At 25.9% G+C, this 23,740-nt stretch overlaps 2 protein-coding genes across 7 annotated transcripts in view; one reads left to right on the top strand and one right to left on the bottom strand.

The window, feature by feature from the left end:
* Positions 1-1,936: 1,936 nt before the first annotated feature.
* LOC113550318 lies at positions 1,937-4,355 on the bottom strand. Its single transcript, XM_026952062.1, has 5 exons — positions 3,738-4,355; positions 3,199-3,551; positions 2,808-3,115; positions 2,555-2,732; positions 1,937-2,492 (listed from the first exon to the last, which is right to left on the bottom strand). The coding sequence occupies exons 1-5, from the start codon at positions 3,755-3,757 to the stop codon at positions 2,287-2,289; spliced, it is 1,065 nt and encodes a 354-aa protein (XP_026807863.1). The 5' UTR covers positions 3,758-4,355; the 3' UTR covers positions 1,937-2,286.
* Positions 4,356-4,521: 166 nt separating this feature from the next.
* LOC113550316 (paxillin-like) overlaps positions 4,522-23,740 on the top strand; it is a 30,205-nt gene continuing 10,986 nt past the window's right edge. Inside the window, exons 1-5 of one of the 6 annotated variants that reach the window (XM_026952059.1) lie at positions 4,522-4,883; positions 16,254-16,474; positions 17,599-17,719; positions 19,362-19,470; positions 20,231-20,363. In XM_026952059.1, coding sequence (XP_026807860.1) covers positions 4,871-4,883; positions 16,254-16,474; positions 17,599-17,719; positions 19,362-19,470; positions 20,231-20,363 — 597 coding nt within the window. In that variant the 5' untranslated portion in view covers positions 4,522-4,870. Of the gene's footprint in view, positions 4,884-9,149; positions 9,552-12,269; positions 12,381-14,111; positions 14,415-16,253; positions 16,475-17,598; positions 17,720-19,361; positions 19,471-20,230; positions 20,364-23,740 lie in introns of those variants that run through there. The other 5 variants (XM_026952057.1, XM_026952056.1, XM_026952061.1 and 2 more) reach the window with 5 other exon arrangements.

Raw genomic sequence — 23,740 nt, 5'->3', positions numbered from 1 at the left:
TCTACAATTGTATAAAAACATTAAAAACATGTTTTGCTTAAAGTGGAGTATTTGAAAAATAAATTAATAATTTTTAAATTTTTTTACTACTGGTAAATTATGTTAATTGTACAATGAAAATTATATTAAGAATATAAGTAACACATTTAAATAATATTTCAACATAATGAGACAATACAAAATGGTAAAAATAAAAGCATTTGGTATAAGTTAAGTCTTACATTGAAAAAAAGGCAAACAATAGCAATGTAATAACGATTCAGTTTAGAAAACAATTAGGATTTAGGTATTAATAACAGGAATAGATTAAAACTTGAAAGGACACGATATAAACAAACAATAAATTTACTAAACAAAATGTTAAAGGATAACCAAGGGTAGAATACTATTAATGTTAGAATTTTGCAGCAATTTCATATCATTGAGCAGAATTTTTGTGTAGTATACTATTTAATAACATTTCAATTGTACAATAATTCAAAAAAATTGAATATTTTTGAGCTTTAGATATAATATTAACAGTAAAAAGGCACTTGACAAGTACTATTATTGTTGCTATTATAAATTAACAATTTCATTAAGTAACATATTTTTAAGATAACATTAATAAAAATGATTTGATAATTGAAACAATTTGGCAACATACAATAATTTCAAATATGTTAATAGAATATTTAATTTTGTGATAAATAATAAATAAGTTGTAAAATAATATAACTTCTTATATTCAAATTAAAACAAAATGATACACATTTAACTAATAAAATAAATATAAACAAATGTTAAAGCTAACTTTTCCATTCTCTATTAAATAAAAACAATTTGAAAAAAAAATTAACGTTAATCAATAAAAATAAAAATGTATCACACGGTAGAACAGAACACACAAATTAATCAACATTTATACATAATAATTCACTGGTTTAGTAATATTGCATTTAATATAATATAGCCTATGTATCCACATTTGATTTGATTATATATATTTTATATAAAAATATTTGTGCTTAAAATCGATTATGAAGAACTTATATAGCGCATTCATATAAACAAATTTAATTATAAACTTAAACTATATTTTTAAGTTATTTCTAAAAATTATTTACATTAATTCTGAATAACAGACTTTAACAATGTTAAGTGATGTAAAAAATAAAAATGGAGTAACTATCTACCATAAGTATACAATTGATGTCCATTATTAAACATTAACCCTGATTTTTATGTCTTTAATACATATGGGAAAACATTATTGGTGTAAAATCACAAGTATGCTTAATCTGTATATTTTATAATAAAAAAGACACTATTTTGGTTATAGCTGAAATACCCTGTATTTTTAAATATTTATAAATATTTATCTATCATTTTAATATTGCTTAAGCTCTATACTTTTCTTAATTTATTTAACTTATAGAATGGCACCAAATTAATTAAACAAAACAATGTAAAAATTTGTTAAAAAACCAGTCTTTGACAATATCAATTACACTAATATCTATTAATATCATATTACTTGAAAAACAATTTTTTTTCTAATCAATTGGAAAATAGTTATAAAATTCTGAAGAATGTTTAAACTATGTATAGTTAATTTATTGCAATATCAAAATATATTAAGTTGAGAAATTGAATGTAGGCAACTACATAATTATTATTTTTCAAAATATTATTGATATGTATCCCAATAACATATATTAACAATGTGTATTATTTAATTTTAATTAGAGCATTGACTCAAATGAATTGATAGTTTAAAAAATGTATGAACTAATTTTTAAATAATAATAATATGTAATAATTATATTTTCAAAGAAAATAATTAGTACAAATACGTCAAGGGTAGAGAAAAATATTTAACTTTTTAAAATAATGTTTAAGGTCAATTAATATTATAAAATGTAATATTCATTTGAAAAGTATAAATTTAAAAATTATAAAACATTTTATGTTTGCCCTGGATTAGATAATTAAGCTAACATGCAGAACACAAAAACAGATTTAAAATCTAAATATTTCTGTAGTATATGAATTATTTTAATTAAAAAATTTGAATCTTGTTATTCAGCAAAATATCATTTCTTTTAAAAATAAAATTGTGGCCAAATATCATTAATAGAATTGTTATGTGTGAAACAAAATGGTTATGAATAAAATTTATAAAATTAACTTCTTCAAAACTTAATAATAGTCGTAGTGTCGTACAATAATTGACAAAAATTACCATGTATATAATATTAAACGGTGGGTTTAGCAATAAACTAACATTTGTACTTATCAATTGATTTAATTTGTAGGCCATATGCTCGGCAAAGGTGGACATATTGGGTTATTGTAAGCTGTATACTCAACAATCTGCTGTATCATGGATGGAAGAGCAATAAATCCATACATCTGTCTCCACTGTAGTTCATATAGATGTTGTTCAGCATGAGTTGTAGACATATCTTGTAATTGAATACAAGCTTCTACAGTAGTTGCCCATATAGTTTCTAAACAGAAAACCATCTGTAAGCATTCGGTGGTTCAATGAAATTTAATCAGATGTACAAACCTAAATTTTTTAAAGACTTATGATCATGATTTATGTCCAAATTCATCAATGCTTCTGTGCTTATGACTTCTCCTATTCCAGGTAAATTATGCAATAATGGATACAACATTTCATTTGTTACAATAGTAGAACCCAGCATTACGTGATTTTTGACCATTTCCACAATCTTAGAATTCTCCTAAGTCCAAAAAACATCCGTATAAATTTTAAGAAATCTTATTAATTGAATAAATATAAATAATAATTGTTTTACTTTATTAGATCCATCAAGAAGGCTTGCCCAAACGCGAACAGGTACATGGGCCGTGTCAGCAATGCATAGTACTCTTTTAGAAAAATTATTATTATGAGATGTGGTTGGTACTTCTAAACTCATGTTGCCATCTGGAAACACATCTACGATGACAACAACATCAGTGCCACCAAGTTTGAAGTCGCCGACTATTTTTTTCAACTGCCATTCGGCCACTTGAGCGCATCCGTTGTAAATACGTTTGGCTACATTTACTTTGGTCCTACCTTCTCCACTGACGTCACTGAGTGGCATATTCTTGCACCAACCTGTGAAAAAAAATCATCTGCGTTGAGTGTGTTTAAGACACATTTCCGCAATACTATGCAGCTAACTGATGATTGTCACTTACTGTCAATGACTTTCAAGGCATAACCCAATTCGCATTTGAAGTCGGCAAAGAAGGACGCGTGCCTGGCAGGCACCTTCTTTTTGCACTCCAGGCACACCCAATTGAACTTGTCAACAACTCGTGCACGATGCCACTGCATCTTTTCTGTGGTCAGACACTCGTTATTTGGGCACTTCTGTTCCTTGGCTATTAGTCCGTTCTTCTTAAGCCACTCGCACAGATCGCCCTCGCGGCCGGCCGCGAGCAGCGGCTCGACAGTGGTCTCGAAAAAGTTTGGATCGCTGCAAACACCCGGCATGGTGGACGGCACGACACGACTGTACAATAATTTGTCGCCGCTTACGCGCGTACGACTACCATAGGGGTGGTTATTTAACAATAATTAAACAGTAATTTATTATTTTATCGTTACGACGATGATACGGGTCCGATCGATAACCGAGTCCCCCTGCACGAACGATCACGTCGTACACGGGCAGTTAATACTATCGTAATAAAATAATATTTAATATAATGATATTTGGTGGTCGCGTACTCACTCGCTAATATCCGGAGGCATCGTTATAATGCTTCCACCCGCGACGTGTGTAGGTCAGTAGTCAGTCGCGTGTTCGTCAGATTGCTCGGCGAGGGCGACTGTAGGCGTACGGCGATTGACTCGGACGAGACTTTACCTCTATCCCGAAAAACTATTTTTGTCGGCACGATTGCAATTGAAACTAGGGTCGTCGAGTCGGAAGACTGGTGAAGAAGCGGCCGCTGCTAACGACGACGACGATGCCGTTGCTACTACTGTTCGTAGTGCTCGTACTACAACAGTCGTAGAGGAGGAAGGGCATCGTCTCGCCGCGGTCTGTTCAAAGTGCTCAGTGTTGGTGCTGCGGCGAAGACGGAAATTTCGACGGCGGCGGCGGCGGCGGCGATAATAATAATAATAAAAATAGTTGATAATGATATTGTTATTATATTATATATGTATATTCATCGCGGGCATGTGTTACGGGGGATAAAAATAGCCTGTTGATTGTTGTTTGGGCGGCGTAGGGGAGAAAGGGTCGGACGTAACGACTCGTGTAGCCGCGGTGCTACGGGCGATGGGTTGACGGTGAAATCGTTGGGTGGGTAGACGGGGAGGGTGCGCGATGCGTGGGTGTCGTAAACGAGATTCGTTAACAGTCAATAGACGTGATAACAGATACGCGTGCTCGGTCGCCGACTTGACCGACCGCTGCACCGGCAACGTCGCATTTCCGCCAATACTGATAACGCGTACTGACAGAATATGCAGGATGTTGTGATAATATGATAACGCGTACGTAAACATTGGCGGACGTCGAGGCCGAAGAGATTACTGTTTACTTAGATGTAGGTATAAACGTATAATGTTATTATGATTTCTCTCCGAGACTGATAAAAACGAAATTCCTACGCAAAAAGAAATTTTATAAACAAAAAAACCGTCGGAATTCCATCACAGCGCACGTCTTCTCTGATTGTTTTCGTTCTCGACGAAAAATGCACAAACACAATATCGTCGCGTAACAGGACGCCGATGTGCCCGGTTTCTTCACAGTACGTGCACTCCGTAATAATTATAGTATTAATATCACCGTGACCGTAGTATCGGAGACGTCGCTATACACTGGGATTCGATTGCAGAGACGCGACGAAAATGGATGACCTAGGTGAGTTATTAGTTATTAGTTTATTGCCGTAGATATGTACAGATACCTAATAATATTTAGTCAACGAACTGCAGTTGTTATCACTGGACTCGTCGACGTCATACAATTGTTGTGCGTATTGAATATACGTGCAATGTACATACAAAAAACTTAAAAATTGTGTTAGGAATTTTTAGAATGTGATTTGAGTAAAAACCCCGCGGTGTAAGGACTGTCGGTGATCAATAAAATATTGTAGGACTGAGTATAGTACACGTAGTGTAAGACGTAAATTTCTAACAGCTATAGTAGGTCGGTACTTATAATAACGAGTAATGACAAGTATCGTAACGGTGTATTCGTTTAGTCGATTATGATCGAGCCATCGAAGATATTGCAAATTTAGTGTTTTTTTTCTTTTTTGTCCCAGACTAGCAGTGTTGAAAAAAATTAGGCATCTCCGTCGGTTTTAAATGGATTAAAAGTATAATTGTACAAATCGCATCAGTGGTGATCGTGGTAGAAGGAGGTGGCTTAGCACGACTCTTAAATAATTCTTAATCCTCCCAAAAAAACTTCTACGTTGTACACATTTTATTTTTTTATACCTACCTTGTGTGATTTAATATTCTTATTAAATCGGTTTATAATCGTTTAAAAATTTATATTACCTATTGTTAATAATTGATTCAAAAATAGGATAATATGTTTATTTTTAATCTACTTATGAGTTATGAATAACTGCAAGTAGCTACAAAAACATTAAAATAAATTTGGTAACAGGAAAAATTAGCATCCCCTCTGGGGAAGCAAAATACTAACAAAAGTCGATCATCTGGGGTCAGGTATCTAATCTATATTTTATAAGACTTAATTTAAAATATGTAAAATAAAAGTTATGTAATTAGAATTGCTGAGCTAACTAGAACATTTTTCTTACATATATCAAAATAAATAGTGGATGGGTACTTTTCTTAACCTTGAATTATGTACTCACTCAAACTCTTTGTGCACCATAACGTCCATAACACATGCATAATATAATACACTGCTCTAATTACAGCATTGTAATTTTAATATTTTATTATATTTTTTTTAAGTAAAATGTATATTTTGATTTTCTTTTAAGAAAATATCTATTTCAATATTTGAGATTTGCGTACTCAAATACAAGTATTCTATCTAGATCTAAAATATATTATTTTATTACCTACGGTAAAAATCTTGTTTTGAATCTACACTTCTACAGTAACAAATCTTTTAATTTTTTTTATTTTTCTCTTTATATGTAAAAATAATATGTTTAATGTAACTATCATTAGAGTGGGAAATTCAAAAAGCTAATCGTAATTCGTAAAGTTTCAAGTCAACCAAAACTGATTGCTGATTTATATTTTCAATGTTATTCATTATACTATAACATCATGAGTTTAGTGCCTCAATACTAGGTCATTTCTGTATCTTTCCCGGCTTTTATTGATTACTTTGAAAATATGAAATGTATATTGAAATATTTACGAAAACACTGTAGTTTTAAATCAGTAAAAATCCTCAAAATGTTAAATTATTATTTGAAGTATGATATGTGAATATTAAATTTCGTAAATATTTGTATTTAAATAACTCATAATAGTTCATATGGCTTTACGTAAACTTTTTTTAAAACTACATTGAGGACACTGATTATCACTTTCGAAAAAATTTCATATGCTTTTAAATGGTTTAAAATTATTTAAAAAATTAAAAAATGATATATTGTCTATAGTAAATGCTAATATTTTGTGAACATTTTAAGTGTTGGTTTTTGAATGATAATAAAATAACCAACTCGATTTTGTTAAAAAGTGGTATTCTGTATAGGTACATCCCTGTTTTTTTGTAATTCTAAAAAAACTAATCGTTTTTACTTTTGACCAAAGTACCAATTACATTTAATTTGCTACCAGAATCAAAATAAATCATTGTAAAATACATTCGTTTACTGCTCCTCCAATAATTTGAAATCTAACTATTTATTTTGACTAAATAATTTAACTTTTCTTAAGTTATTTCATGATTTTTTTTAGTGTTTTTTTTTTTTAATAATGTTAATTAAAAATTATTTGTTGAATTAAAATTTTTGACAATTTCATACAAGATCCTACATAAGTTATTCTTTTATCTGAATAAAATATTAAAAACATACAGTCACAATTTTATTTTATATATATTTGAAGTACAAATCGTAACTAAGTTCGTCAAAATCACAAAAATTTACAACCAAGTAGTTTTTAGTAAACAATTTTCAATTTGTATAGCTTAGTTATGAAAATTTAATAAAATTTTTTACATTTAAGTAATTCATACAACCAAACTGGAACAAAAAAATATACAAAAACAATTATTTTTGTACATATTTAAAGTTCATATTTGGAAAAAATTACGTATTTTAACGATGGATTACACATCCCATTATTTGTTATAATTTAAAAACATTATTCATATAGTATTAAAACTTTTACGTGTATGTATTATGAATTCTACTTAACGCATTAAAATTTTCAAATGCAATATGTAGATTAGTTTTAAGATATTACCTATTTATACCACGTATACACACTATTTTATGGTAAGGTGGTATTGACTCAAATTATAATAACAATAATTATATAATATGGTATAAATTATATTTATCATTATTATATATAATAATAAAATAAATGCCATGTTTTTGGAAAAAAAAAAATTAACCTACTGATGTAATGTACTAATAGTAAAATACATTATTTTGATTGGAATATCAAAAATAGTGATGTAGGGCATATGCTGATAGACTGTTTCCGCTTATGATCGTTTTTCGTATGCAATGATATATTATTGAATTCAAATTAAATACTTCCATTATCATTACAGTAACCCAGTCGATACATACTGCAGGCTAGCAGAGCGGTATCTATATTTGCCCCCTTTTTTTAGTTGGTAATTTTTTTATTTTCAAAACATGGTTATTCTGAAACGAATTTAATATTTTATGAATATTTAGACTAAATTTTGGGCTAATCGAGTGTAATTGTAAAAAATTATTTTCTGTAGCTAAAAAATAATAATTTATTAACTTGTGCCGAAGTGAGTTAAATGAGGGTATTATGCTATTATATTCTGTCTAAGCTTTCAATGAGTATAATGTATAAGATTCCTTAAATATTTTGTGATAATTATTTGTATTATTAGTAATTTTCAGGATGGGTTTTAACACATTCCTGTTTTACTTGCTCATACGTTTCTTTACGCTGCTTTAGGTAGAAATGGAAAAATATGGTTTACCCAGAATCATCAATTATTCAAAAAATAAACTAGAAAAAATTTATTTTTATATTATTTCACATCAAATTGTTAAATGAAAACGAAACACAATTTGGCAAGTAACAGATAAACATATGAACGTTTTAAACACATGCATATAGCGGAGAGAGTATAGAAGGTTGAATTTCTTAAGGTTATCATACCCATGAACTAGTACCTACAGACATATTTTAAGGTCAAATATTATGATCAAAAATAAAAAAAAACTTAAAATCAATTAAATTGGAATAATATTTTAAAGCACTCTATAAGGATTGAGAAGCTAGTTTATTTGAAATTAGATAAAAATACAACATTTGACTATGTGTAAATCGAATATTTCTAAGGTATGATTTTTTTTCAGTTATTACGGTAAACTAGGTACTTTTATAATGATCACTGTTCAATGAAAACGAAACTCAATTTGGCAAGTAAAGAAAAACATAAATGTAATAAATAGTACCACACATATTATAATATAATAATAACTATAAATACATATTTAAACACTTATATTTTTTTTTATTTGATTGTATATATTAATGATGATTTAATTTTTTTTTAGAATAAAATAAATTCTTAATTTTAAATTCATAATATGTGGTAGGTAACATAATAATAATAAAAACGATACAAATGGTTTGTAATTATGAGTGAGTAATGGTTCAACAAGGGCGCCTTCTGTTATCTACTTGGTGGAAATGATAAATTATATATTGTTATTATTTTAATTAATTAACAGTCAATACCATAGTTTATCCTTTATTAAGTATAAAAATTGTTGCATAAAACCACTTTAAATTTAAATTTACCACATGTCTTCATAATATTATTGATATAAAATAATCCCGTTTAGAACGTCGTATATGTATAGTACTGACTGTGGTTTAACTTTTTATTTGCCGATTCTCACACCGGCCTTCAGGATAGTAATATAGTATCTCCCATAACAGTTTGTCCGGTGTCCGTTGACACACGCGTTGTGTTTTGTTCATTTGCTGAGTTGTTTTACTTTAATTTTTATTATTTTTTCTACGGTTTTTAATAAAATGTTTAGTAGACACACGGATAGAGTGAATCTGGCATGACTCCTATTCGATAAAAATAAATCCCGGAAATCAGGACCCTTAGCACACACAGTACCAGTTCTACGTTACCCGTTGGTGGTATTGTGTTTTTCGTTAGGTAGGTAACGATATAATTCGTAAATTGATTTTTATGAGTGTACAAACATTTTATGCTGGCGCATTATTTATTTGTCAACTTCAAAAATGGATAAAAATATTTATGGAAAACTACAGCCTCAACAATATCATGGCACATATCAACCGTATAGATGTACACGAAAAAATGGTTCAAAACCAGGATGTGAGTTTGTTTATTTACATTAGCTTATGTTACTTTTTTAATAGACGTTTAAAAATGATGGGTTTTATTATTTTCATTCACATAATCTATGTATACATGTATAACTTCTTGTGTATAACCTACATTTGCCAAAATTTTCATTTCATTTTTGTTAACTGATTTGATTTTTATGCCAAAATCCTTTAGAATATTATCTTGCCTATTTATTTATTTTTTAATCTAATGATATTATCTCTACAATCCTAATATTTATATGTGTGTATTCTGTATAGAAACTTAAATACATAATTTAGTATATATTATGTATCAGTATGAGTGTACCGTGAAATGTATTATATAATATATTATAAATAATTTTGATTTAATAAGCTATATGCGCGATGTTGATAATTGTTATTAGTTAGTATATAATAATAATAAATAAATAACTTAGTTTTATTTATATTTCAATAACTTATATTTCGTGATAAGTGATAACTTGATAAATTGTAATTAATTTATTAATTAACAGAATTTTACTACATGTGGTGTGAGTGTGCGACATTTTGTGAGACGCATTAAAGTAGGCCAAACCCATATAAAGTAGATTCCAAATAAGGCACCTATTAAAATTGAATGCAGAACTGACTTCGTATAATAGAAAGTATGTTTGAGAGTATTACCTACGTAATCATTTGGAAAAAAGCTAAATACAATTATATTGAAAAAAATTGATGATATAAAATGAGTTAAAAATGATGAATGGTCCATTGCTTTGTCATAAACTATAAATCATTTTTCTTTAGATAACAATAATATAGTATATAACCTTATATTACATAATTATTTTAAATATTTGAAGGTTAAGGTATTGACTAAAAACATGTAAAGAGAATATAATTTGTCACCGCAAGTTAACTTCATATGAAATACTAATAATATACATATACACCTCTAGTATATACCTTTCGATATTCAAACACAATTATAAGTCTGATTTTTACGACACATTATAATTTTCTAGTAAAATCAACTATATTGAAAATAATTGATAAACATTTTATAAATAATTTTAATATTAACCTTGCATGATCTCATTAATAAATTTTCCGTCAATGATTGTATAATATTATTACTTATTAATTTATAAATATTATTTACTTGTAGTTTGTACCTATAATTATTATCTTAAATCAGTCAATAACTTTATAGCTATTAATATAGTTTTTATAATTATAAAGCTTCAAATACATTAATAATACAATAGTTTAAAACTAATTTAATTTGAATAAAATCAGATAAGTTTCAATTAAAATCTTTAATTTAATTTCAAAAACTTGACAGCTTTGGAAATTTTAAGTTTCTCATCCTTTCTTATAAAAGTAAAAATTAACATGTCTGCACTATAACTATTTTTAGCAAAAATATTGAACCTGGAGAAGCTGGAGGTTAACGTCCTTTACGTTTATTATACTTGGCAGTTACAATAATTGTTAATTATACTACAAAACTGTTTTGTAGATTAGGTTTTCTACAAATTATTTTTTTATATTAAACCTTTTCCTTACTATTAATTATTCTAGTAATAATTAATTAAAAATATTATATTATTTCCATTGTGTTAAACATAATTTAATGATGTAACTTTTTATAAGTATTAAAGTACTCACAGGTATATTATATGTACATTGTTCAATAATTTATTAACATACGAGTACCTACTAACTTTTTGCAAGCTGTAATTTTGTTTTTTATTTATTAAATTCGGTTTGTTAATATATCACGTTATTGTAATCAATAACAGTTTTAAGATATTTTACTTGTACCTACTAATAATTTAGATTTTTATTACGTTACAAAATTAGAATATTATAGTAACAGAAGAATAGTGAAAAAAGTTTTTACATAGGTACTATTAGATTAAAAAAGTAACTTATAAAATATATCGTAATTTCATCACGGCTCATTTAACATAACTGTTGCAGGCGATATGCTTCACTACGTATATATTTTATCATATTTTATTTATATCTTTAATTATACATAACAGTATCATTTTACATTTATAAACCCCCAAAAGCGTTTTCGATGTAAAATGAAGGTATATGGCATATATTATATGTTTTTGATTTTTTATGCTTAACATGTAGAATGTAGATACTCAAACGTCGATTTATTTATTAGAAATAAATTTAAAAAAAACAGATCACGTTTATCGGTATCTATTAGACTTAAAATTTTAAATTTTGGAAGAAAATAATAATTTAAATTTTAGGTGCAATAGATTTTTTAGTAATAAATTTACATTATTATCAATCATATTTACAATCACTTATTACTTATCATTAAATACAAAATATTATATTCAGAAATAGATAAATGTAAATGGACACAATTAAACATACATAAAACCGGTTTATATGGTTTATAAGATTCCACATTCATATTTATTCTATATTATTGTTGTTTAATATTCAATTTAAAAGTTATAAATATTGAAAGAGCAAATAAAGCTTTGATCATATCTGCTCTAAGTAATTTATCTTAGCGCAAAGAGCTTGTCATATTGATTTTACTATCTTAGCTATTAAATATCTGCAAAATGCAACACCTTTAGCAAAATACCTTGACGCCTACAGACTTCTCCCTTTTTTAATATTACTATATTATCATTGTGAAAAATTCAATTCTGTGTAGGATGATCTCGATTTGGTCCGGATGTCTCTTTTAACAACCAGTTGGTGTTCTGAAATCGAGTTGTTTGGTTCATCGAGTTTCGTTTATATCGTGAAAGTTTGTAATAATTCTTATTGTATTTACCTTAATAATAATTAAAAATGAAAATGAACGGTTAGTAAATTTTTAATTATTGTATAATATTTATTATAAGCGAGTTTACTGTACATTTCTTCATTTTTTTGAACGATGTGCACTGTTGAATTGTTAGTTCTATCGAATATTATTCGTGTTAGCATAAACTATAGAATAATTCGATGATTTCAAATACCACTGAATTGTTTGGATATGCTAGACTATCAAACAATCCGATAAGCCTATTCGAATTTTCCTAAATTTGTTTCTTTACGATCATTGAACATTTTGTTAGAGAACTATATTTTAATAATATAATAACATGTCTTAAATACTGTGTTAGTTAAATTTCCCATTGAAGATATTATAGTCACAATAGTCACATAAAATTTTTGAACTTTCTTTGTACTTTAATAAATAAAAAATAAGCTGTAGCACATATCGTTCTAATATTAGCTGTAATAAGTGACTTTTATATAGAGCATTTATCTCACTTTACTTACCTTGATTTGTTAGCGTATTATATTTTTGACCTATTATATAGACAATTTTTTTTTAAAACATTAATTTTATATGATTTTTGAAATAAATAGTTAATGAAATTATTGATACTTTGACATTACATCACGTCCTTAAAATATTAATTTACATAATGAGTCAATGCATTTTTTTTTTAAGTCTCTAAGATTATTATTTTTCAAATTAGACATCATAATATAAAATGATTTCAAAAGTAACTAAAATCAATAAAATTCTATGTAAAATATGTAGGTTTAATATGTGCAAAATTCATAGTGTATTTATAACTATAATATTAATTTTTTTATCTTATTTATAAGTTGTGACTGAAACATAAATACTTATACTTATTTACTGTTCTAAAATAACTCATTATAATAACTAATAAGAAAAGTATACTCGATAGTCATCTAAGTTAGAATCAAAAATTAATGAATTAAAATATGTGGTTCGATGAAAAAAATATTTCATAAAAATTATTTAATCAAAATAGATTATGTACAATGCATACTAATAATATGTAATATTGTATAATTTATTATTTATCATTGTTGTTGTATAAACCATCACTTTGTGCATGAAATAGAAATAAATTAAAATACTGTTACATATTTTTAAAACGGTTTTTGGTATTCCACAAGTTCCATCCGGTTAATTAATATCTGTTCTTAATTCTTAGGTCTTCCAATTTTAGTGTACCTATTAAGTATCGGTAGAAACTTTTATATTAAAACGGATCACTGCCGGTGATTTTCTTGAATAATATCTATTAGATATATTATTTTACTTGGTATACAGATTAATTATTTATTCAGGTAAAATATTTATTACTTGGCAACCTTGACTGAAAATGTAATTATGCGTACTTATACCAATGTAGCTACGCGCGTTTAATAATATTATTATTTCATAAAATAATTTGCATCTTTAGAATTTTGCGTTTAACTAAAATTCGTTTTAAAAAATAATTTTCTAAAAGTTTTACAAAAACTTTGGGATCGTTCCAAACGTAATACTTAAAAAAATTCCGCAAATAACGTTAGCCTGTATATTTTATACACTTATATATTGTTATCGTGGCTTAACGCACGCCGCCTACACACGCTGAGCGTAGCTTATTGATCCAAAAAGGTGTTTGGTTCTATTTCTATTTTAAAAACAAATCCTCTAGGTTCTATTGGCCTCGATATAAATTAGCCAGTTTTCTGCGTGCAGCTCTTCGAATTTGTCATGAACGTGGGTATTATATTCATAATCTGATGGGCTATAATATCGCGGTTGATATAGTGCGTAAAAACCCACACCTTAAACGTGCATTTTATTCATGTCATAAACATACAGTTTTTGTTTTCACTACGGACTCGTACCCAGCTTCAACAATGATTGCGTTTTAAAATGGCATTGACGATTTATGACACGCGAATATTACATTATATATATATATACGTACATTATACAGGTATATTTATTTAAATTTTAGTATAAAATCATAGGCGTGGGAAATGGACAGTGGAACTTGTGTTATACATAAAAACGACAAATCATCTTATATAGGTAAATTATGTTATAATAAATAATAATATTCAGTGTAACTTTAATTACTGTGTAAAAAAAATTGTTCAATATGTATGAAAAATATGAAACTATAAACTTCGCTTTACAAAGCATATTTTTATATATTAGTTATATTTCACAATATAATAGAAAAAAAATACAATCAACAAGTAGTAAATAGTATATATATATATATGATATTTCGTAATTCTATATTTATGTTTATTACTTGTACTTTGCGTAAGAACATACATTTTATGAGCTCTTTTTTTTTTTTTTTTTTTTTTTTATTAATTTTTGGCATGATTATAGCGAATACCTACAACTATTAACTAATAATTATAAAATTGGTCACCTAAACTTGTAAATAGAATTAATTAAAAGAAGATTTCTTAATTATAATAATTATAGGTGTTCATTCATATATTTATATTTAAATTTTATATTAATAATTAAATTAGTATTTTTTTTTTTAAGTTAATTACAATACAATACGTAATTTAAGCTTTTAACATAATATATCTTAATGTATTTTGTATTTTTATATTTTTTTTAAATTCCGATTAAATTTTTTTATAGTTTAATTTTACAGTTACCTAGTTACTTAAACAAATTATTCATACTTAAATATGATTACTGGGTATGTCATAGCTATATGATAACTCGTGACCAAATTATTTAATTAATCATAATTCATAATATATTATCTTATATTTTTATTCCTTATACATATCATTGAAAACGTATTATTGAAATTATCAGACTAGAATGTTAATACTTTTGCATTAATATATGTTACCTATTTAAAAATAGCATAGTCAAAGTTCATAATTATAAATATGTTTAATCTATAATATTTTGACAATAATCATCTTATATTTTAGACGTATTGTAAACGAAGTATCAATAGTAATATTTTTTATTTGATGATGCGTTATATTTTTCGGTATAATAAGGATCACTAAGTATAATCCAAAATGTAATATTTTTTTTATAGTATCATTTTGTAAATGTAAAAGCGAGTGATCATTTTTAATAACTTAAACTATTTTTAATCTTAATAGCTCTAGAATTCTGAGTTTCAAAAATAATGATAATTTTGTGGTGATTTTATGTTTACTTAAAAATTGTGAATACGAAGTTTCAAAATTTTAATTTTTATATTAAATTATGTTTAAAATTTTATTTTTAACATCTGTTCACATGGCTCACGTACGAAATTGAGTTAAAATTACTTTTAAAATTGGTTTTATTTTATGAACCAAATCATCTATGTATATACATACTACAACGTCGTGTCACTTAATTATAGTCTAATTTAACGCACCTTGTACGCGCCCATATATTTTGTACTATTCATAAATATGTTATGTGTGTTTGACATGCAAATGATGAATGATCGTGGCAAAATACCGTTTTCTCATTTGCGATTTCCTTGTATAAAAATGCGCATTACCGCATATTACAGATCCGCCTATAATGTCGCCTAACTAATAACTATGCTAAACTTGGTCATTTTCATCCGGTAATTTATTTAGCGGATGTAGAGTACTCAGATTGCCACATCATACACATTAAACACGAATGTAAAAATATGTGCGGAGGATAAAACATGTTTCTATATATAGGTACTAACTCGGAACTCCTATAATACTATGTACATGTCATACATTATATATTAGTATATTCATTGGGCGCACTATATATGTTGGCACTAATTCAGTAATTCACAGGTTTAGCTTTTATATTATGATACATAATTTTTGTTATATGTTCAAAAATTACCGTTTATAATTTATTATAAATAATATTAAATGAAATATTTTTAAATTCATTTAGATGCATTGCTTGCGGATCTGCAAAGCACAATACAGCAGACCAACAAATTAAACGGTGGCGTCAACGGAGGATATGGGAGTATTAATGGCGTTCGGTCTCGATTGCCTTCTGCTGGTTCACCGATTGCACATAGTCCAGTTCAACCACCTGAATATGCTACGGTTCGATCTCACAAGATTGAAAGGTCAACTTCAAATCCTGCGGTTCGACAAGAACTATCGGTATGAATATTTTCAATGAAATACCTACCAACATTTTCTTTAATATTATTTAAATGAAAATGCTATTATGTTTTCTTAAGTTGAAATTGAGTTTCGCGTACATATTATACTGTTTACTGTAGTTCAATAAAATATTCAGTAAAAGTATTGTTGAATTTTATTTTGAAACATAATACGTGTATACTATACACTGTACAGAATGATTCACCAAGTATTTAACACCAATTTTTAATTTAATAATGAACTTATTCAAATTCTAATTTTTGGAATTTTTAAATAAGCTTAATGCCTTAATGGCTACATTTTTTAATACTTTAACCGTAGTTAAATAAAAAAGGGATAATAACTTTTTTTTTCCTAATGAAAAACACCCTTTTTCATTGTAAGTTGCTAAACAGATGATTTTTTTTTTTAATTGTAATACATATAAATCAAAGTCTGATGAGTAGCTTCTGAGTTGTTCAATGTTTTTACATATTATGATTCATAAAATTTTAAAATTGTGTTATAATATTTAATACACATAGTACTTATTATTCTTGGATAGTTTTACAAATTAGAAAACATTAATAGATTGATATTAATTACTATAATTTTCAAATAGCTATATTATATATTATATTATATTATATTATTGATTTATTATTCTTATTACACAAAGATAAATTACTCATAACTACTTAATAGTTAGTAAATCAATATTTTCAAAAAGTCATCTGTTTAACAAATGTCAAAAAAAGATGAATAGTTCTCATTTGAAAAAAAAAGTTAGTATCAGTATATCACCATTGAATACCCCATAAATGGTACAAAAATAAAATTATTTTAAAATAGAGTCTTTATAAGTAGATATACTTCAAAATTACAGAAATCATAATTTAAATAAATTTATTATTGAAAAAAATAAATGGGGCTGAGCTTGCTTAGTGAATCACCTTGTATATTTTTCTACAAACATAAAAAATATTTTGAGATATTAAGCTTGTCTTGTATTTAGAAACAATTATCTAGTAACATTCCTGAGTTTTTACTCATTGATAAGAAATATTTAAACAGAATTTTTTTTTTTAATAAATATAAGGTTTGAATAAACAAATTATTAATTGTTGATTTTTTTATTGTAGCCAACACAACCTAGGAATGAATTTAAATCATCAAAAATGACATCTTCGTTGAACAATAATCTTTCTGAACTTGACACATTACTTCAAGATCTTAGCAATTCCCGCTATGCAGATAAAAAATGTAAGTATAGTATTTCAATAAATTGTTTCATTTTAATTAAATTTCTAAAACAATATTAAATATAAATGTATAGAAAATAAATGCATAAACCATTGTATCTGTTGTTATTATACATAATTAAAAATTTGCCATTAAACAAATATATATAGATACATTTTTTTATATTGTCCATCATCAAATAAAAATAAGTAAATAATCAGAAGTTCTCTCTAAATGTTATCAGTATCGTTCTTTTAATTATAAAAAAATATATTTATCTATATCAATATACTTAGAATTCATACACATAAGATGAAAACTCTATGTTTCTCTATGTTTCCTTGTATAATAATGTTCCCTATTCTTGCTCAGATTATAATTCCAATATGGTGAGAGAGTAATACTGTTGTATAACACTTTACTAATAAGCCATTTATTTATCAAAATTGAATGTGGGTGAGTGCATACTATTACAAACTAAATAACAATGGTTAATGAGTATTAATCATATGAAGTTAGTCTTAAAATTAAATAAACTATAGTTATTGCCTTATTAGTTAGATAAATTCACCTATATTAATTTCAATAGTATTTATTGAGAAGAAAGTGTAGAAGTTTCATTCTTGGTTTTAGATTTTTATATTAGTTTAATTAGATGATAAATTACTTATAGAGGTATTGTTTAAAAACATTTATTATTATAATGGGTTTTAAAACTTAATTATTTTTTTATTAAGTATGCTATTTCTTTATTTATTGCTCATACAAATAATTTATGCGGGAGCACAATATGTTAACAAAGAAACTAAGAGTGCTGAAGCACTCTATTTTGCCTTATAATTTTGGAATACATAATGACTCATTATTAATGAAAAACTTCATATCAGTTTATCCTCATCCTCCACTATTCAATAAATATATTTTAATAGTGGCTTTGTATAGTTTTTATTGTATAGTATTATTAAATTATATTTATTGATATACAACTATAACCATAAATAGCATATGTTATGACTATTATGAGGGTGCTGATTTCAAAACTGTGGGTTGCTAAACCCCTATAATGTGTTTACTTTACATCACTTTAGGTACTGATGAATCTTAATTTTTAAAGCTTAAATCTGTTTAAATATATTAAAGATAAAATATCATATAAAACAAACTATTATTAGAAAGTGTAGACTTTTACTCATCTTCTGAAAATAAAAATACATTTAAAGATAAAATAAATTTATTGTATTATTGTATATTAACATGTAATTAAATAAAACTAAGGAACTTACTCTTCTTTATATATTTTGTATATTTAGTATACTTCAGTATTGTGTTTTACTATAACAGACATATTAAATTTGATTTCAATGATAAATCATTGTATATGAAAAAAATAATCTTAAATAATAATAGAAATATTATGTTAGTCACTATTTCTAAGATTATTGATATTACCATAAGTAATATAGTTTTAAATTAGTAATATGGCTATGCACCTATGCTAGGTTAAGTTAACTGAACTAATTTTTAACTAAGTCATTACATATAATATTGCTATAGATTTATAAATTAATATCAATACCACTATTTCATGATTTTAACTAATTTTTGTTTAAAATAAGTTACTAAAACTATGATAAATTAATATTTTAATTTTAAATTTATTTAGTAGCTAATGGAGATTCCTATTCTATTCCAAAAAAGACAGCAAATATTCCAACACGTCCATCAGTAGATTCTCTTCTAGATGAATTGGATTCATCACTTTCTTCAAAAAGGTAAATTAATTTATTAATTTTTGTTTATTTTAAGTTACTTTATTTAAGTAAATTAATTTAAGAGGACGTCTCACCCGCATGTGTTGCTTCTGTCTTACACACATACGACATAGTAAATTTTCTTTCATCAGTTACATTAGTGTGCTATTAGTTTTAATATTAAAGTGAATTGACCTCTTATCAAACTTTTAGGTAAGAACATTATCTGTGTTCTCTCGTTGGTTTTTTACGATATTTTAATTTTTAAGTGAATTATGAGCATTTTTAAATATTTAATAAATTCATACTCATAACTCACCTAAAAATTAAAATATCATAAAAAGCCAACAAGAGAACACAGATAATGTCTTTACCTAAAAGTTTGATAATAGGTCAATTCACTTTAATATTAAAACTAATAGCACACTATTGAAACTGGTGAACGAAAATTTACTATGTCGTACGTGTGTAAGACGGAGACAACACATGCGGGTGAGATGTCCTCTTAAACATAAAGAACACTGTTTATTTTAAAATTAAAGTTTAATTTTAATTGTATGCATTACAATTTTAAAACATTTGTTTAATATTTTAAATATAATGATTTGATACATAAAAAAAAATAACCACAATAAATTACAACAATATCTAGTTACTTTAATTTTTATATCAATGTGTATCATGTATTCATATATTCCTTAATTATTAAGTTTGTTCATTACAAATATTATTTAGTATACTTTATGTTAAATATTCTGGTTGATAAATATTATTTCTTTAGTAACAACGGACAATTGATTTCAAAAATGATGATGGAAGAAACCACTACCACAACTACTCGTACTGTATGTCCAACTGCTTCTTCGGCTACTCGAGAACTAGATGATTTAATGGCTTCGCTATCTGATTTTAAGGTAAGAATTTGTGTTAAAACTAAGTTTATTTTATATTTTTATGGTTTAAACTTTGTGCGTAAAATAATGCACAAAAAGTGTTGTTTATATTAAATGCTTAGTTCAACTGCTCATAACATTTATTATTGGCTTAATATTATTTTTACATTTGTGTGATTTTTGGCTATAAAACTGTATTGTAAACATATTAAAGTATTTAAAAAAATTAAAACTTTCAAATGTTGGTAATGAATTGTATAATTTGGTATTCAAAATATATGATGAAATAAATTAAATTATTTACACATTGACTGCCATGTAATCGCCAGTGATCACACTATATGTATCAACATGGGTAACATATTTTTCCATGTCATTCCTAATTTTTATGCACTATTCTATTTGAAAAAACTTGTAAATATATATAAATGTTGATTACATCAAAAAAATTATAACTATTCCTTATTTCTGTTACACCACTTCACTTTTTTAGGTATATTATTGTAGCATAGAAAACTTTGATAATTTAAAGCCATATTCATTTATGGTTGCCGACAGTCATGTGGCATATAACTAATAATGTAATGCATCCGCAAAATACTGCTCTATCCTAATGCTGTGCGGATACTGACGGTTGCATGGCAGTCATTGTATTAATGTAAAAAAAAAAGTTTCTTTGATATAATACTTTTTATTAAGTATCATTTGGATTATATATTTAATGATTAAAATCAATTTTAAAATGTAATTTATATAGTACCACTAGAAGTGTGGTTTCTAAAAAGTTACTTTAGAATTGTTTTATATACTTCATACAATTTGTCAATAACTGGTCAAGTTAATAAAATGGAATAATAACTTAAAAGTTTGAATAAAATGAATAATAAGTAATAAAATTAGTGTTTGGATTTTGAATAGTAATGCTATTGACTCATTAGATATTGCTCATAACATAACTTCTGTGTGATAAGAAAAGGTTAAGGTTCAGAGTTTGGAGTAAACAAAACAATAAATATAGGATTTTTTGGATTATTGTACAATTTTAATTATTATTTATTACATTTTAAGCCAATTATGTCATTGTTGGTATTTTGAAATTATCTTCAAAATGTTTTTTATAGTAAGTGGATGTCGACTTAGATATCAAAATATTATTTGTGATATTTCCTTTAGCCTTGTTAAAATTAATTTGTTTCTCATTAACATTTCATTTAGAATTTTACTATTTTTTAGTAAAACAAACTATTTTAGATTTTTGGTTGAGAATTAAATTAATTGGTTTTACAATGATGTGACTAGTGGTGTAATTTAGTCATATTTTTAGGGAGGGATGAAATTTTTTTAGTGTTTTTACATTGTACCTTCCCCTTCTCCAAAAAAATTGTATTTATCATAAGCATCTCCTTTCAGCACAACAAATGTATGTAGGTATATGGCATAAAAACAAATATCTACAAAATTTATTGTTGAATCAGTAAATAAATGTAGTTGACCCGTATTTAAAAAAAAAAGTCATGGGGGATACGACATATATGTGTATATTTTCATATTCATCATTACTTTTTAGATCACCAATACGTTTATATATATATATATATCAATTGTAACTTTGAGGGTGGTTTGATAATTAGGTTTAGTTGGCACTTTGTGGGGGAGTCAAAACAAAAATAAAATTTTCAGAATGTTTCAAAATAATCCAAAAGACACTAAAATCTACGCAGAATGATTTACTAAGCAAGCTTATCAGCCATACTGTATTTTAGATTCTGAGCAGAGCAATGAATGTATTGGTTTATGAATTATATAGTTATATTAAGAATTTGTATGAAAACTGTTTGTTTTTAAACAATATTTTTGTAAGTTAAAATTTATTAGTCATTACTGTAGAGTCTGAATTTTTTCTCCAAAAATGTTTAATAGAATTTTGTAGAAAAGATATAAAGTTTAAAATATTTTGGGTTTTTTTTATACTACTTTTTGATATTTGAACTATATTACTTGTTTAAAGAATTTTCTCATTTATGCATTATAGTTAATGACATTTTTTTTCTGAGTAAAGAGCTTGAAAAAGTGGTTCAAAGTTCCTAATAAGTTGTTTTTACAGCAATTAAAATATATTGAAATACATAGTTTTTTTTAAACTTATATTTTGGTGTTTTTCAAAAAAAGTTAACCCACTATTAATTAAATTATCATTTCTTAAATTCAATAAAATATTCAAAATATTTAGACATATTTTAAACTATTTATACCTGCTTACCTTTGTATTTTAAAGTTAATTAGAATATAATATATTGATAAAAATATTTAATATATAATAAAATATATTATAATAATGTTGTATTTTTGGCAAAAATTAATTTAACCTACCATATTGCTATAATAGAAAAATAAATGTATAATATAGACAGTATGTCTCTTCTCAGAATCATTTTTTTATTATTATTGAGTTCAAATTCAACAGCTATTACAGTGACTATTCAATGACAAGGTACACACTACACTCATCACCTTATTGTATGGCATAACAATTTTCCTGTTTTTAGATAATTCATAATCACTTTCATTCTCTAACTTTATAATATTGTCTCCATAACAAATAACTTTTTCTTAACCTTGAGACATTTCGATTTTTAAAATAATATTGAAATTCGTTGTGATCCATAAATCATAATTTATAAAGGTGGTAGTTTACTAGGATGAGATTATGTAAATTTAGTTCCCAATGTACATTGTATACTTTTTAAATATTATTAAATATTTTAGAGCATTTAAAATACTCAAATAATTTCATACAATCAGTTTATAATTTAAAGGTACATAATCTAGTTCATTAAACAAGCTTTTCTAAAAATGCTGTGTATACTGTGAACAGTATGAACTTAAGTATTTATTTTACATTTTTGCTTAGAGATATTTTAGTAATATTGGTTTGATTGGATACTTATTATAGCAGTGATGTTACTCTTTAAAAGTTTAGACTACATTTTCCACCGAAAATGCTTTTTGTTCATTTAGTAATAAATGTCACGTAATCTAATGAAATGTTTTGTAACTGAAGTAATATACATTAAATTTAATGTTAAATTTTATTATTTGGCATCTATGAGTTAATAAAATGACTGAATGATCAAAATTATCTGGTATAATTTTCCGTATAGGTCCCTTGCCAAAGTCCTTGTAAGCGTAATTACTTAACCTTGAATATTTTTTTATATTTAAACTTAAATGAAATTAAAAAAATACGTATCTATTTATAAAATTTAAATCTGTAAAATTAGGTCATATATTCTTGTAAACTATTACAGACTTAAAATCAGATTTGCGCAGTTTAGCTAAACAAAAAAAAATATATAATGGACATACCCTAATTCACGTATTTTAAGTTAAACTTCTAC

Source organism: Rhopalosiphum maidis, chromosome 4 (genome assembly GCF_003676215.2).
Source record: "Rhopalosiphum maidis isolate BTI-1 chromosome 4, ASM367621v3, whole genome shotgun sequence".
Lineage (NCBI taxonomy): Eukaryota > Metazoa > Arthropoda > Insecta > Hemiptera > Aphididae > Rhopalosiphum > Rhopalosiphum maidis.
The sequence above is the reverse complement of the archived record's forward strand: the minus strand, read 5'-3'. Positions and strand labels throughout refer to the sequence as shown.